The sequence below is a fragment of the Ostrinia furnacalis genome, unplaced genomic scaffold (assembly GCF_004193835.3).
Source record: "Ostrinia furnacalis isolate ACB-3 unplaced genomic scaffold, ASM419383v2 OfSCF0416, whole genome shotgun sequence".
NCBI lineage: Eukaryota > Metazoa > Arthropoda > Insecta > Lepidoptera > Crambidae > Ostrinia > Ostrinia furnacalis.
In genome coordinates this window covers 3,600-21,227 of record NW_021130655.1, presented here as the reverse complement: position 1 = coordinate 21,227, position 17,628 = coordinate 3,600, and the positions used below count along the sequence as shown (strand labels likewise).

General features: G+C 40.6%; 1 protein-coding gene across 5 annotated transcripts; it reads left to right on the top strand.

Annotated features, from left to right (window-relative positions):
• The first annotated feature begins 2,445 nt into the window (after positions 1-2,445).
• Positions 2,446-16,191, top strand: LOC114364233 (bifunctional purine biosynthesis protein PURH). 5 transcript variants are annotated; one of them, XM_028320314.1, is made up of 11 exons: positions 2,446-2,520; positions 5,862-5,972; positions 6,407-6,623; positions 7,677-7,952; positions 9,997-10,109; positions 10,635-10,858; positions 11,344-11,592; positions 12,184-12,405; positions 12,942-13,119; positions 14,349-14,509; positions 15,523-16,191. In XM_028320314.1, exons 2-11 carry the CDS (start codon positions 5,951-5,953, stop codon positions 15,640-15,642), a joined length of 1,782 nt encoding a protein of 593 aa, XP_028176115.1. In that variant the 5' UTR covers positions 2,446-2,520; positions 5,862-5,950; the 3' UTR covers positions 15,643-16,191. The 5 variants fall into 5 exon arrangements, with proteins under 5 accessions (XP_028176115.1, XP_028176123.1, XP_028176129.1 ...); XM_028320322.1 differs by lacking the exon at positions 2,446-2,520 and adding an exon at positions 13,714-13,828 and having other exon boundaries at positions 5,833-5,972; positions 12,942-13,004; XM_028320328.1 differs by lacking the exon at positions 2,446-2,520 and adding an exon at positions 13,599-13,655 and having other exon boundaries at positions 5,833-5,972; positions 12,942-13,062.
• The last annotated feature ends 1,437 nt before the right edge of the window (positions 16,192-17,628 follow it).

The following is a 17,628-nucleotide window of genomic DNA, read 5'->3' as shown; positions in this document are numbered from 1 at the left end:
AAAATTTGTAAGTTTGCGGGCCACAAAAGGTTTTTTCCTTGTCCTTAGAAAGTTTGACTTTCATGTTTCAATTTAAAATGAGTGAGGTGCTGTACTTCGGGTGGTGGTAGGAATGTATCTACGGCATGACCGTGGCGTGTAAGAGTACGACGGAATGACTTCCGCCGCGACAGGCGCGTCGCAATAGGCGGAACTATAACGCGGCTACCAAGCCACGGACGCATATTGCGATTGTTTGGCATCTTCGACTCTTGGCATCCAACCTCAACACAGCCGACCGACTGCTCTGTCAGCTTAAGCACTTTACCCCTATAATGTATGAATATTAACACACAAGTTCCGAAATGGAACCATTCAACTGTCTCCGCCTGACAAATGTTATTGGATTTAATTACAAGGGCTTCGATCGCGCTGTTTTAACAATACTCCGTGGGAACGTTTTGTTGTAGGTATGTTAAATTGATGTGATGTTTTACGCGGTGTTCATTTCGAGCCGTTTGTTGTGGGATTTTGGGCTGCAATAAACAAGTCGCTGGGGATCTTACGGCCGGCGTGGGAGGGAACCATTAATGTAATTAGTCATCCGCGTTGTAGCAACATGTACCGACCCATTAGTCAATATTGGCAACAGAGACAACACCAGTTGCAATGCATTAGGTATAGGTAAATGCTATTGTTTCTACAATTCATAGGAGTAAATGGGTGAAATGGTAATTAAATAAAATAACTTTACAAGGGAATGTAACTACGTAGTACGTTCCGTCCTAAAAACTTTTGTTCGTGTAATGTAATTAAAATCTGCGTCTAAATAAATCTGTCATTGATCACTGAATCTGCAGAGCTGCATTTAATAATATCCTGACGCATGTTAACTAACTTTACCAATATTTGGGAAAATCGAGAACTTTCATTTTTAAAGCGTGAAAGTCTTGAAACATTGATATCGGATATTCAATCATTCGCGCTTTAAGAGGCAAGTTAAGCTTCCCTTTTTGCAATTTCCAACGTTTCACGCTCACCGCCGTTTTCATGTTCAAGAGCCGGCATTTTTACGCCGTCTACCTTAATATTTGTTTTCAACCACTTAACGTAGGAACAGTTTAAATTGTGAGTTAGAGATGGAACATTACTTTGGTTCTAATCTTCTATTTATAAAGGTGGTTATTAAGTTAAATTTAAAAGGGTTATACATACTGACAGCTATTACTGTTGTGACCTTTCTGTTTTTAACATGACCCTTCCTATCGCTCGTCAATGTTAAAAATATCCCCAAGCGGCTATAAGGAGGGCTACATAATTTAGAACGACACTCGCCGATCGATGGCGAATCGGACACTCGAACGCCGTAAACTACGAGTAGTTATTAGACCTCTTTGGAATTATGCTAATTCAATTTCTCTAAGCACGCGACATAATAGGTAAAACGTGTCATTTATCTCTAATTTGGGCTCGATTTGGAACATCCCTTAATTAGTATCAAACAATAAAGGTTCCATTTTTTTTTAAGAAATGGCTACTAAATGTTTCAATTATTTTAGGCACGTACTGCAACTTTCTCGAATAAACGCTCTCTGCGAAAAAACGCTGAGTGACTTTGGTTCTGTGAATTTTAAAATGTTATCGTTTCCGACTCGACATATTCTTTAAATAACTATTATGAAGAGCGAGTTACTATTTTTGCAGTGAGGAACAGCTACGAGTACGTTACGTATAATTAGATGATCAAACGAACTTACCAAGTGAAGTTCGATCTGAATTATCCTGTTTTCGCCGAAGAGATTTATTTTACCGTGTAGTACCCCTGTACGACAAGCCAATCCGCACACAATATTCAGCGCAGTAGTAGTAAAANAGTGGAATATTGTTATTAGAAGTTTTTATTAGTAGATAAAAATTATTTTGTTTTGCAATTAAAAGTTAAAGCCTAACTTGTAATTGAGAGGGAGTGTTAGGATTATATTATCTTTGGAAGTGTATTAAATATTAAAAAGTTAACTGTTTCCGGTAGAACGCTCTTCCCTCTTCCGGCTATGTACGAACAAGATGTGTCTGTGTAAGAACCCGAATAATAAATGCTTATCTCGCTAACTATCGGTCTTTTCATTAAAGAAACACAAGTTCTGATATAAAATATATTTTAATTAAGAAAAAAATGAAAATGTGAAGGAAACAGGAGCAGCGACATCTAGAGCGTTTTAGGGTAGTTAAAAAGTATTTGAATTTATTCACCGATGTCGCTGTTTGGAAGCAAGTTTCACTTCGATGACCGTTGTATGGAAGTTTCCGCACCCTGGGGTTCTCTATTTCACTCTCTAATCTGTGTCTATCCTGCCTGATCCTTCAAAATTTTCGCTCTTCCCGGGTATTTTCCTTTAAAATCCGTTTCCCAACCTTTACACCCCGTCACCGTCATTGGCAAATGCACAAGCCGTGCGAGCCACAAAAAAAAAAAAAAAAAAAACTGTGTCTATTTCCGTATTACTTTTCTCTATGGGTGTTTCTTTCGTCGTGGTGTGTGAGGTTAGTTTTTTACCATGTGATCCAAATAATAATAAATAAGCCGAAATTATTTACATGCTAAAAAGAGAAATTACAGGATTATGAATGAAGTCTTGATCTTTTAAGTATTCTCTTTAGTTCTACTGTTTTCATCATTTAATTAGGCTTTAATAAACTATGCATAATTTAGGTATTTTTATTTGTTTGATTATTTGTTTATACTAAGCTATGCTATTAAATTATAAGCTTTTTTTATAATTATGTACTTCATCTTACAGTCGGATCTTACAGTATCTTGAAAATTTACTTTAAGATCTTTGTAGATGTTACTGCAATCTTGGATCAGAGGGTAAGCACCTTAATAATAGGGAAAATAAATTTTAAAAATAAAATGAGTACATAAACTCATTGGCAGTGCCCGCAAGCCGCACGCAACACATGACAATAATTTTAATAATTTTGTCTGTTTTTGCTACATTTTACTATTCTGCCTCTATTGGCTGTAGGGTCAAATCACAGAATATAGGGTGATGCAAGGAACTTGGGTGATGTCAGAGAGCCTAAAGCCTTTCTTGTTAAATGGGCTATCCTACATAAAAATAGTTTTTCAAATTGGACCAGTAGGTAGGGTAATTGCGCCGGTTTTCCGTCCAGCTCCTGTTTTCGTCCATTTGACCGACTTGCCACAAACATATACGGAAAATTAGAATACAAACCTAACTTTCCGTGCAAGTTTGGACTTGTTACAATCTATAATATCTAAGTAACAGTTCTGTCTGCATGAAAATGTAATTTGACAAGTAATAACTCCAAAAAAATCTACGGAAGTTGCTGCTGCACACAGGTGAATGGAAAACGTCGTCAAGTTAGAAAAAAAACGTGCCGGTAGGGAACTTTCATGGTATGTTTAATTACTGTTTTAGCTACTTTAATTTTGAAAAAATGTATACAAGGTGGAGATGACAATATCACAATACGAACATTGACTATTAAATATAAATTCTTGATAGCTAAACAATGTAGTTAAAAATAAAAATATATTTTTTTCCAAACAAATTCAGCCATAATCAGACACAAAATTAAGCAACAACACGGTTTTAAGTGACGAACATTATTCTTTGGCGCAATATTCCTTTAAAAATAATAACTGAAACAAGAAATCAGAAACTGTCAATGTATAGTAAAGACTTGATGAAACTGTCAATGTATAGTATAGACCTTTGACCCTTTTTTTATTATTTCATAAAATCCGTCTTCAGGTCGCCACAGAACAAGGCCTCGCGAAACTGTCTTGCACACATCAAATTTAGGTCTTGCCCCGCCTCTGATTTTTAATAATCATTTTACTTCAATGGACCTACAAAATACAATGTTTTTTCTTCCAATATGATCTTTATTGCTATTACATTAAACATTTTAGTTTACGTCCACTTTTTAACAGTGATAAACCCATAAAAACCGTTAAAAAGATGTGGACGAAAACAAAAAACAGCTTTAAACGTTGTTGTGTTTTCGTCCATGACGTCATGAGCAAGCACTGGGGTGGACGAAAACCAAAATTAGCTATTCCTGTAGATTAGTTTTCGTCCATTTAATTTATAGATAAGTAGTTTCTCACATGTTTCCAGAGCTTTTCCAGTAGACTATCTGACAAAGACGCGAGTCGCGAAAAGGGCCAGAAAAATTCTCTTCTCGCGCTCTCTCACGCCCTTATTAAAATTATAAACCCAAAGCCTGGCTTTTTTGTGTATTTTACATTGAAAATATAGCATATCAGTAAATGATTTGTGATAAAAAAAAATTATTTTTATTTAAATATTGTACAGATATGTGGCGCCTAAGTGAGGTCTAAAACCAACTTTTTTTTATAAATTCAGTGTCGATGCGGAGGCAGTTACTCTAAACCGAATTGATTAATATTTTGCATGACTTCATTTAAGCCCTAAAGGCACAAAATTTTGACTATTACATTACAGATATCTGAAAAAAAATTTTTCGCTCCACCCTAGCCTACATACAATAGGCTAGATGACAAAATTTCAATTATTTGTCCGTCATCAAGATAATTAGAAAATATTACTCTTATTTTTTATTTTCTTTCATAATTAAATAATAACAGTGCTACATCGAGTTGAAATGGCGCGTTACGTCACGCTTGAGTAGAATTTTTACTCAAAAGTGACGTCATGCGACATTTCAACTCAGTATAATCCCATCAAAAACAATACTTGTCAAAAAAACCAAGTCTCGCAACTCAGTTGTTCTACGGTAACAAGTTGTGAGATCCATGTAATACCAAGTCCAGGCCAGGAAATCTTTAACGTTTTACATAAATAAATTGACTTGGCCATCGCATGAAAACACGTGTAAATTAAATTATTTAGTGCGATGGCCAAGTCAATAATTTATGTAAAACGTTAAAGATTTCCTGGCCTGGACTTGGTATTACATGGATCTCACAACTTTTTACCGTAGAACAACTGAGTTGCGAGACTTGGTTTTTTTGACAAGTATTGTTTTTGATGGGATCTCATTTCTTTTTGTATTTTGTAGACAGCAGTTATGTATCTAGAAAACTGGACCGAAATTGAAAAATTTTACTCGACTTGGCGGTTGCACTACCGTGCCCCCAAATATTTTAGTTTTTCCTTGATTCATACACCAAACACTACTTATATTCCAAATTTGAAGCTTCTAGGTCTGCTAGAAGTGCCTTAGAGTTTTGATGATCGGTGAGTCAGTGAGTGAGTCAGTGAGTGAGTGAGTGAGTCAGTGAGTGACAAAATTAAGTAACTTTGACCCGTTATAATTCTTAAACTACTGGTTCAAATTGAATGAAATTTTAAATATACCGTGTCTTTACAATGCCTGCATAGCTAATGAAAATTCAGCCTTCTAATTTTATCCACAACGAAGTTACAGGCGGTCGAAAATGGCCTGAATTGCTTCGAGAAAAGGATGGTACGGCCGTGCCGCTTTTTTGCTCGACTTGGTGGGGGCACTGCCGTGCCCCCAGATACTGTAATCAAAATCAAATCAAACAATCATTTATTGTGTTAGTTATAGGTAATACAATAACACAGATCTTAAATGTTTACAACCGCTATAACCTGCCGATTGGGCGTACATATTATATTCATATGAATACAGTTACGTAGTTGTACTATTCAAGTAAGAAAAAAATTCAAAAATATGTGTCCAAAATTTTGTTATTATCCGTCTGACGGACTAAATAGAATTTCAATTTCATTACCCAGTCTTCATCCCTATTAAGAATTTTAATTAAAAAAAAAATACACGAAACGAGTGACAACCCTAAACATATTTATCCAGTTAACCAACAAACGTCGTCGTGTTATCAGGAACCCCTGCGTGAGGTCAACCGAGACAACATCAGCTAGAGAACTATATTTGGCACACAGTTCAACGCCGCAAGTTCAATTAAACAGACATGGCCGCCAATGGAAAGTTAGGTGAGTGAAATATGTCTTTTAATGGGTCATAACAGGCTATCTCAATTCCTATTTAACTTTGCTTGATTATGTTACGTCGTAAGCCTATAAAATCTCTACTGTATTGGTTTTACTGTAAGTATAAATTTAAAAAATAATAAAAAAATTGTTCTGCCCTCAAATCTAATCATAAAAGTACTAGTGTTGAACACTAAGTTGGTTCGATGGTTATTCTAAAAGTAAGTATCAATTTTAATACAAGAGCGATATTTGAAGAAAATTTAAAATAATGGAAAAATGCATTGCAGGCCCTTTCTTTTTCTATCAGGCTTCCTGAAAAACTAATATGGACGTGTGTTCACGACCCGTTTTCTACCCGGTCCGTCTATACACGCCCTTAAAATATTAATATTGAGATTGCAGAACCGAAAATTAACTTTTGATTACCTTTCCAGCTCTTCTTAGCGTATCAGACAAGACAGGCCTGGTGCCGCTTGCAAAGTGCCTGTCCGACATCGGCCTCGGTCTGGTGGGCAGCGGCGGCACTGCCACGGCTCTTCGCAATGCCGGGCTCAAAGTGCTCGACGTGTCGGACATCACTGGAGCCCCGGAAATGCTCGGTGGACGCGTCAAGTCGCTCCACCCTGCTGTGCATGGTGGAATCCTGGCCAGGTAATTTAAAAATAATATAAAAATATCGCTCATAAGAAGGCTCAAGGTCACCCAAAGAGCGATGGAGCGTGCTATGCTCGGAGTTTCCCTGCGTGATCGAATCAGAAATGAGGAGATCCGTAGGAGAACCAGAGTGACTGACATAGCCCGCAGAATCGCTAAAATCAAGTGGCAGTGGGCGGGGCACATAGCTCGGAGGGCTGATGGCCGCTGGGGCTAACAATATATTTATAGCACAGCTGGAGCTGAAAAGTTCTCAAGTGGCAACCACGAACCGGAAAACGTATTGTGGGCAGGCCTCCCCACTAGGTGGACCGACGATCTGGTGAAGGTCCCGAGGGGTGCCTGGATGCGGGCGGCGCAGGACCGGTCTTTATGGAAAACCTTGGGGGAGGCCTTTATCCAGACGTCTTTCGGCTGAAACGAACGAATGAACGATATTTATAAGCCTTCTAACTAATAGTTCGTTCGTTGGTTTCAACGAAAGGCCTCCTTTAAGCATTTCCACAATGACCCGACCTGCGCTGCCCGCATCTAGGTGCTTCCTACGACCTTTATTACATAATAGTTTTTGTCATGTGATTGTACTATAAACAACTCAAGTTTGTAATGTTAATGAACACTGTTGGTAACTGGTTGTTTTTAAGGTAGGTATCTTCCACACAAAATACAGATAAACTTACTACATATCAAGTTAATAACAAACAAATGACGTCCCGGACAGATAAATTTATCGTACGATTTTCATCATTATCATTAAAGTATTGAAGATTTGTTTTTAGGTATTTATTTATTGTTTGTTACATATACTTTATTATTTCACGAATGCTTCAATTTTTTTTCCAATTCCTTGATTAATGCTTCAATCACACCAACACGTGCAGATCGCCATCACAGGCGCGATCATAGACCAATGACAGGTCAGATGAGCCTAGAGTTGAAGCTTAAAGCCATATTTACCCACCATCCTGAACAAAATGCTATTCTCTTTGGTACTATGGTACTTTGGTACTATGGCAGACAGGTGATGACATCACTTTACTTTGTTCTCAGGCTTACAGACTCCGACCAGGCTGATATGAAGCGTCAAAAATTCGACATGATAAGCGTGGTAGTCTGCAACCTGTACCCATTCGTGCAGACGGTATCCAAGCCCGACGTGACCATAGCTGATGCTGTAGAGAATATCGATATCGGAGGAGTGACGCTCCTCCGGGCAGCTGCCAAGAATCATGATAGAGTGACCATAGTGTGCGACCCTGCCGACTATGACAAGGTCATTCAGGAGCTGAAGGAAACTCCTGATCATCAGACTTCTTTAGAGACAAGGTTAGTTGTTGTGTATAAGCAGGACAAAGGTGGTTCGTCCAGACGGTATCCAAGCCCGACGTGACCATAGCTGATGCTGTAAAGAACATCGACATTGGAGGAGTGACGCTCCTCCGGGCAGCTGCCAAGAATCATGATAGAGTGACCATAGTGTGCGACCCTGCCGACTATGACAAGGTCATTCAGGAGCTGAAGGAAACTCCTGACCATCAGACTTCTTTGGAGACAAGGTTAGTTGTTGTGTATAAGCAGGACAAAGGTGGTTCGTCCAGACGGTATCCAAGCCCGACGTGACCATAGCTGATGCTGTAAAGAACATCGACATTGGAGGAGTGACGCTCCTCCGGGCAGCTGCCAAGAATCATGATAGAGTGACCATACTGTGCGACCCTGCCGACTATGACAAGGTCATTCAGGAGCTGAAGGAAACTCCTTATCATCAGACTTCGTTGGAGACAAGGTTAGTTGTTGTGTCTAAGCAGGACAAAGGTGGTTCGTTCATACAGTTCCCAAAGCCGACGTGACCATAGCTGATGCTGTAGAGAACATCGACATTGGAGGAGTGACACTCCTCCGGGCAGCTGCCAAGAATCATGATAGAGTGACCATAGTGTGCGACCCTGCTGACTATGACAAGGTCATTCAGGAGCTGAAGGGAACTCCTGATCATCAGACATCGTTGGAGACGAGGTTAGTTGTTGTGTATAAGCAGGACAAAGGTGGTTCGTTCAGACAGTTCCCAAAGCCAACGTGACCATAGCTGATGCTGTAGACAACATCGACATTGGAGGAGTGACGCTCCTCCGGGCAGCTGCTAAGAACCACGACAGAGTGACCATAGTGTGCGACCCTGCCGACTATGACAAGGTCATTCAGGAGCTGAAGGGAACTCCTGATCATCAGACTTCGTTGGAGACAAGGTGAGCTGTTGTGTCTAAGCAGGACAAAGGTGGTTCGTTCAGACAGTTCCCAAAGCCAACGTGACGATAGCTGATGCTGTAGAGAACATCGATATCGGGAGGAGTGACGCTCCTCCGGGCAGCTGCCAAGAATCATGATAGAGTGACCATAGTGTGCGACCCTGCCGACTATGACAAGGTCATTCAGGAGCTGAAGGAAACTCCTGATCATCAGACTTCGTTGGAGACAAGGTGAGCTGTTGTGTCTAAGCAGGACAGAGGTGGTAGGCACCCGTATCCATTAATAGATCACAGACGGTATCCAAGCCCGACGTGACCATAGCTGATGCTGTAGAGCCATCGACATCGGAGGAGTGACGCTCCTATACCTGTTTATATGACAAAAAGGTAATTTCCCGTGACGTCGTCTACGTAGATTTCAATACGCACTTACAATTTTACTACAGATATACAAATTGTGTCGGTAATTTGATCAAAACCGCAAACTTAGGAAAGTTTCAACAGCATAATAAGTGAAAGTCGACTGATAATGTTACCATTTCGCTGTATGATGTAGAACAGTGTTATTCAACCTGTGGGTCGCGACCCCCACAGTAAGGGGGTCGCGCAGCCTCTATGTATAAAGGGGTCGCGAGAGGTCGTAAAAATTACCTCAGTAAAAAAACAGTAAAGTTTGATAGATTTCGAAATCGAATGAAAAAAAAGCAAACCGTCGCAAAATATTTTTTTATGCTAGGGTCTCTGAAAAACATCAATCTTTTAAACTGCGATCTCCAACCCGCCTGCCAAGCGTGGAGATTATGGCAAATCCCTCCAGTATAGTGGAGGAGGCTCATAGTCCAGCAGTGGACTGTAAAGGGCTGTTGATGATGATGATGACTAGGGGGGTCGGGACAGATATCCCATACCCTTAGGCCGTTTCCTGACTTGTCGGTGCTGTAGTGGCGCGGCATCGGTATGCTCTGTATACGCGGTACCGAAAGCTTACCGAGTGCCTATATTTCAATGGAGCGTTCCTTGGCCTTATCGTGCAAAATCGACAAAATACCTACCCTTGATTCATCAAAAAATACTATAGTATTTACAAGAACTATGTTATGTAACCAATAAACTCTTTTTTGTAGACAAAGGCTGGCATTGAAGGCGTTCACGCACACGTCGGAATACGACCTGGCTATCTCGGACTACTTCCGCAAGCAGTATTCCGCCGGCCAGGCGCAACTGACCCTGAGATACGGTGAGTAATGAGGATAATGCACTGTGACGATAAAAGTTGACTATAACAATGCATAGGTATCCTTGGACGATTGATATGCATCGATTGTTTGAAAGGGTTTTGGCTTATCAGCCTATCGGCTAGCATATTTTTCCTGTAAAATCTTTTGTGATTTTCAAATCTCTAGAAGGGTTCCGAAGAATATACACGACATTATTTTGGACGACCGGTCCGCGAAAAAGACTAATGTGCCTCCTAGACAAGTAGCAAAACGTGTAAGTTGTAATTTCGAAAGGCCATCCCTCTAGCGTTTTCTGTGTGGGTTTTCTGTATGGAGTTACTTCGTTCCGTGAAGGGATTCGATTTACAGAGCGACCAAAAAAGCCACTTGTCTACGGCCCCAGTTTTTTTATACTTAATCCATTACAATTTCCTTGAATCAACACACACATGATAATATTATCTTGTCTCTCAACAGAAACTATCTTTTCAGAAAATCTACAACCACCTTATTGTAGCTTAAATCACTATACTGTATTTTACCAGGTATGAACCCCCACCAAAAGCCAGCCCAAGTGTTCACGACCCGCGACCGTCTTCCCCTGACTACCCTCAACGGATCTCCCGGCTTCATCAACCTGTGTGACGCTCTGAACGCGTGGCAACTGGTCAAGGAGCTGAAGGAAGCCTTGGGCCTGCCCGCTGCCACCAGTTTCAAACACGTTTCACCGGCCGGCGCTGCAGTCGGTCTGCCTTTGACTGAGGAAGAGGTAAGAAAAGTTTTAATGTCATTATCAATAGATCAGGCCTGCATAAAAATACAAAAAGTTATCCAAAAGTTCTTTGTGTATGATCCATAAAGTTAATATACCTTGCGGAATATTAACTTTAGGGTATGATCTTACAGTAAACTCAGTTCCCTTCGTATTATAAGTACAAAGTAGCAAATGCTAATAACGTTGAGATTGACATATTTTATTTGCTTACCTACTGTCTCAGTCTGGATAGCTGATTCAGCAAAAGTGCTCCAAAAAGTAACATAACCCGTTTTCGATTAACATCGTTGGTTTACAACATTAATGCAAATTTTTTAAACTGTTTAACCTTTCAAGTGCCTTAGCAACGAATGCAATGATCAAGACACGACAACTACTTTCGTATCTGGAATCTCAGCATTCGGTCGGTTAAGAAGCGATACGGGCTTATCCCTAATTTCACCGATTGTAGGTTTTCAATTTTCAAATGTTTTCTACAGGCTTCAGTCTGTATGGTAGCTGACTTACTTCCCAAGTTGACGCCTGTAGCGTGCGCATACGCAAGAGCGCGCGGCGCCGACCGCATGAGTTCTTTCGGCGACTTCATCGCTCTCTCGGACGTGTGTGACGAAATCACCGCCAGGATCATATCCAGGGAAGTCTCTGATGGCATCGTGGCGCCCGGGTACACGGCCGAAGCGATGGAACTGCTGAAGAAGAAGAAGGGAGGCAGCTACTGTGTGTTACAGGTAATTTTGGTTGACTGTTTCACTATTTTTAGTTACAAAACCGTACTTACTATCCAGCGCCGGATGACTTCTGTGGCTCAATCCGTTTCGTCTGATGACTTAAGCTACGGCTTAACACGCCCTCTAAAGCACGGAACCACTTTTTGGATAGGTTAATATAATAACCAAACTGGAAACAAATTTTGATTCGCTCTTCAATCAAATCCTGAATCCCGTGGCGTAACTATAGGGTGGCAGGACTGGCAAAATGGGGGCCACGGGCCCTTATTGCGAAAAATAACCCTAGATACATCAAGGGCCCCATGCATATACGTGGCATAGCATTTGCCACGGGCTTCGCATGGTATAGTTACGCCACTGCCTGAATCAAATATAGAGCTGTGTTGTGACACATTTCAACAATATTATTTAATTTCTGATTATTATGTGGGTTAATTACAAAAAGTATTAACCCAATTTGTGTTTTTAAATTGGACGTTGCATTTAGAAGTGGTGTGATTACAAATAATGATCATTTTATATTTTGTCTATTTATCTTGTAGTTAGATAAATGTAGTTTTAGGATAAATGATCAACAGCATTATATTCCAGATGGACCCATCCTACGAGCCGGACCTGATTGAAAAGAAGACGATCTTCGGCCTCACTCTGGAGCAGAGACGCAACGACGCCAAGATCACGAAGGACCTTTTCAGCAACGTCGTGACCAGCAAGAAGAGTTTGCCAGACAACGCGACTAGAGATCTCATTGTTGCGACGATTGCTCTCAAATACACGCAGAGTAACTCAGTCTGCTATGCTAGGGATGGACAGGTGAGTTTATAATGTGGTTCACAAAGCGGATTCAGATTTTGTATGATATTTACGTTGTATTTTGTATGATATTTACGTTGTATTTTGTATGATATTTGTATGTTGCTGTCGCGCTCGCACACTCACTGCGGGCGCGCGTCGCACAGTTGCGACTGCAATATAATTACGCGCGAGCGATAAGGATGGGTAGCTTGGGGTCATTGGACAAAATTCTACGTGCTCACGGACCAGGCTTCATTTGCCAGAGGTAAATTGAGTACTAGCTGCAGCAAAATCTATCACGAATAGACAAAATCCTTTATAAAAATACTCTCGTAATTTGCGGTAAAAAAAATATAATAATGGAATAAAAAATATTTTTTAAAGAACCGTGGACCTAGCCACTCAGATCTTTGCTTGACGTCAGTCGTGCGTTTGCACTTTGCAGCGCAGCTTTTGGCAAACGGACGGCTGAAGTCTTGTTTTTTTTTTTTTAATAGAGCCTATTTGTGTATTAATCTTGCGTTGTGTATTACAAAGCTATTATTATAACACAGGTGATCGGTATCGGCGCGGGCCAACAATCTCGCATCCACTGCACGCGACTGGCAGGCGGCAAGGCAGCGCTCTGGTGGATGAGACGCCACCCGCGCGTATTAGCGCTGAAACCACGCGCTGGTGTATCTCGCGCGATGGTGTCCAACGGAGTCGACAACTACGTCAACGGCACTGTGGGTACGTGAGACTGTACTATACAAGTCCAGGATACACTGTATGACTGGCAGGCGTCAAGGCGGCGCTCTGGTGGATGAGACGCCACCCGCGCGTATTAGCGCTGAAACCCCGCGCTGGTGTATCTCGCGCGATGGTGTCCAATGGAGTCGACAACTACGTGAACGGCACTGTGGGTACGTAAGACAGTACTATACAAGTCCAGGATACACTGCATGACTAGCAGGCGTCAAGGCAGCGCTCTGGTGGATGAGACGCCACCCGCGCGTATTAGCGCTGAAACCACGCGCTGGTGTATCTCGCGCGATGGTGTCCAACGGAGTCGACAACTACGTCAACGGCACTGTGGGTACGTGAGACAGTAATGCACAGGTCCAGGATACACGCTGTCTACATAGGTTTAGGATACACTATACGCGGCTGGCAGGCAGCAAGGTGGATGAGACGCCACCCAAGCGTATTAGCGCTGAAACCACGCGCTGGTGTATCTCGCGCGATGGTGTCCAACGGAGTCGACAACTACGTCAACGGCACTGTGGGTACGTGAGACAGTACTATACAAGTCCAGGATACACTGTATGACTAGCAGGCGTCAAGGCGGCGCTCTGGTGGATGAGACGCCACCCGCGCGTATTAGCGCTGAAGCCTCGCGCCGGTGTATCTCGCGCGATGGTGTCCAATGGAGTCGACAACTACGTCAACGGCACTGTGGGTACGTGAAACTGTACTGCACAAGGCCAGGGTCTATTATAGAACTCCAGCCGTAACCTAGTTCCTATTGGAGGCAGCTAGCAGGCGTCTCGCGTGCGCTGATGTCTTCGACAAATATATCACTGGCACTTTTATGGGTACGTGCACTGTCTCCTACATAGGTTCAGGGTACACTACACGTGGCTGGCAGGCAGCAAGGTGGATAAAGCGCTACCCTTGTGTACCAGCGCTGAAGCCACGCGTTGGTTTCTCCCGCGCGATGGTATCCAATGGAGTCGACAATTACGTCAACGGCACCGTGGCTATATGTGTTGTACTTGTCTACCACACAGGTCCAGGGTTCATTGCACAGATCCAGGGTACACTGCACAGGTCCAGCCGTAGATCCCATACATGCAGCAGACCGGTGTTAAATCAATCCTTACAGCATGTTTTACTACTTTGTAATATCTCAAAGCCTGTCTTTGTTATATTAAAAACTTCCTGTAATGCACATAATTTATGAATTGAAATTCCTCCAGGTACCGATCTGCCCCTGGATCAGTTCAACGCCTTATTCGAGAACCCGCCGGCGCCGTTAACGGAGCAAGAGCGTAATGACTGGGTACAAAAGATGGACCGCGTGGCGCTCGCGTCTGATGCCTTCTTCCCATTCCGGGATAACATTGACAGAGCTGTGCAGGTCAGTATTGTGCAGCTAACAGATGATAAAGTTAGATATTTCGTTTATTATAAAGACTAGTGTCGTAACTAACATTTTATGTGCACCGTGCCAGCACTGCCAGCTTCTATAGCGCTCTTAAAAATGTTGACATCGTCAGGACGTCATTTCTACGATCTGCGCCTTGTAAACGAGAACCACTTACGCCGCCATAGTTACAGCGCAGTTATGACATCAGTTGACATTCAAAGGGGTGCGCACTTTTCCCGTTAACTTTTAGGAGTAGCTTAGGTTCACCATAATAATCCAGAAGACGATGACCTTAGGGGCCGTCCATAAATTACGTCATCAATTTTTTCAGATTTTAGACCCCCCCCCTACAATCATCCTATCGTCATTTCTTAATGACCCCCCCCCCCCCTTCTCCCAAAATTGACGTCATTACCAGTTTGACAAAATTAAAACATTGCAGATTTGAGAAAAATAGGGTATTATATGATTAAAACACTTGGTTATAGAATTACCTTTTTTTTTTGTATGTTTATTATGAGTTATTTTAGTATTTTACGCGCCTTAGCCGCCTCTCACATTTGCAGTCTCACTTACTGGAAGAAATTTCTTTTTAGAAATAATCTTTTTGTACGTGAACAATAAATAAATAAATAAGAATGACGTCAATTTCGAAACTCCCCCCCCATCTATCATTTACCGTCATCCTCAGACCCCCCCCCCTCCTAATTTAGAATGACGTAATATATGGACGGCCCCTTATCAAATGTATTATAGGCGAAAGAAGGATTTGGCATACACTCCCTACGCTGGCCAGACGGGCCAGAGGTTCACGTAACTATCTCTATAATTACGATATCTGCTGGAAGTGTGGGAGTGGTCCTATTCTACTGTGTCGGAACCATTACACTACAAAAGCAAGCAATATGAAACTTAACCATAAAAAATAGTCTACAATCATAAGTTAGGTAGTTATCAAACGAAAATTATTCAATAAATATTAATAAATAATGTCTTTCCAACAGTGCGGTGTGGAATACATCGGCAGCCCGGCCGGTTCGAACAACGACAAGGAAGTGATCGACGCGTGCAACGAACACAAGATCACACTTGCGCACACCAATCTGCGATTGTTCCACCATTAACATGTTTATTGCCATGATCCGCCCAAGTGTCAAAACGTGACAGCTGTAATTTCGAAATCCCATCGCTTTGGCGTTTTCATCATCATCATCATCTTAGCCATAGGACGTCCACTGCTGAACATAAGCCTCCCCCAATGTATTCCATGTTGCCGGTTGGTAGCGGCCTGCGTCCAACGCCTTCCTGCTACCTTACCGATGTTTTATAAAGTACATAGTTACTTCGAAGGGATTTCGAAATTACAACTGTCATAAATATTTTTTATGTTTAATTTCTACATCACCAACTCCAGCGCTTTTCATGTGCTTATTCCGTAAAGTGATCCTGAAATTATTCTGTCACGATTATTACTATGTTTAGGATTGTAATAATAACTATAAGTACAGACATACCTAGGATAATGCCTTTGGATATTTGGGCAACTAAAAAGACACTTGTCGTGGTGACTCAATAAGTAGATAGTTTCTATTGGTTGTTTTTATTGTGTTAAATTATAATTATAAGTTCACTCCGGCACATCATCTGCCATAATTATGATGAACTTTATATCTTTTGTTATTAGGTTTAAAATTTAAAGATATACTTTTTCACTTTGTCGGAGGTTAAGGCGAAATCTTGTATCGTTCTTTATAACGAAGGAATCCGTGCCATCACAGCAAGCCAAGCGAATTTGTTCTATCCCGGATGCTGTGACATGTTTAAGATATTTTTTTTAAATACAACAAAGATATCTGAAAACCTTCTCGAATTACAATCTCATATCTATTAAGAGTTATTTTATATAATTAATGAACTTTATACATTTTATACGTATATTTTTATAGTAAAGCTAGCAAGTGACTTGCATATTTTATACATGTGTTGTCACATGCACTATCTTACAAAACGACGATTTTTTGATTGAACAGAAACTATAGGTACTGAATTTTCATTCAAGGTTAAGCGTCATTTAGTAACCAGTCTTCCAATAAAGCTAACATTCCATACCTAAAATTAAAAACTTTATGAAAGTTTAATACTTCATGTTATAAACATGACATATTTTATACGTATAAAAACATTCTAATACGTAATTACGTGCTATCTATAAGATGAACTATTTTGGAAATGTATAATTGTTGATGTTGATTGTTGTTTACACAGTGCCTTATTGTTAAGATTGAATTAAAGTATTTTGAAAATATACATTTCTTTGTAACCTTAACACGTGTTTTATTTATGTAAAAAATAAATGAGTATTTCACAGTATCGAGACTTCAGGGAGTTCATAGTTTCTGATAACACATTATTTTTTATAATTTTAAATCGATTATAGCAAAAAACATAACCCTCCTTCTGGCGCAGTCGGGTAATAAGCGTTTATACGTCCCACTGGGGCACTTCTAGCTTTACCCCAACTGCTGTACATAACATACATATTAATTAAATGATACGCAGCTATTTTACAGAAATTATGAATAGGTAAAGTCCGGCTATTAAAATAACAATATTAAATAAATGCATGCCCGTACACATAATTAACCCCTAATCCCTAATGAGATAAAGCCTAAGAGAAACTCTGAGAAGCTTATCTTGTGGTTTACTGTACTTGTACTGCATCCTTAGATTAATAAAAGCACTGCATCATTCAGAAGGTGGTGTACTAAATACTTATTTTAGTTATAATTATGTACCTACTTATACCAAAATTTTAAATAAATAAAAATTATAATAAAAATAAACTTTTTTAAAAACAAGCTTTTATTCTGAATTTCGAAAGTTTGTATCGCGCATGGAATTTATTCCTCTTTTTCTCTGTTTGCGCTACAAGCTTTCGAAATTCAGAATAAAAGCTTGTTTTTAAAAAAGTTTATTTTTATTATAATTTTATTTTACACTTTTTAGTTATATCTTAATCTCAGGACCCTGGACGTTATCTAACACTAAAGTGCTCGAAAAGACAAATCCAACGAACCCAAACTCGATGAGTTTCCGCCGTTTTGTTTAGG

Coding starts and splice junctions, on each gene's coding strand:
- LOC114364233 (XM_028320314.1), top strand. CDS start 5,951: ATGGCCGCCAATGGAAAGTTAG. Junction 6,624..7,676: donor CATGGTGGAATCCTGGCCAG/GTAATTTAAAAA, acceptor CTTTGTTCTCAG/GCTTACAGACTCCGACCAGG. Junction 14,510..15,522: donor ACATTGACAGAGCTGTGCAG/GTCAGTATTGTG, acceptor TCTTTCCAACAG/TGCGGTGTGGAATACATCGG.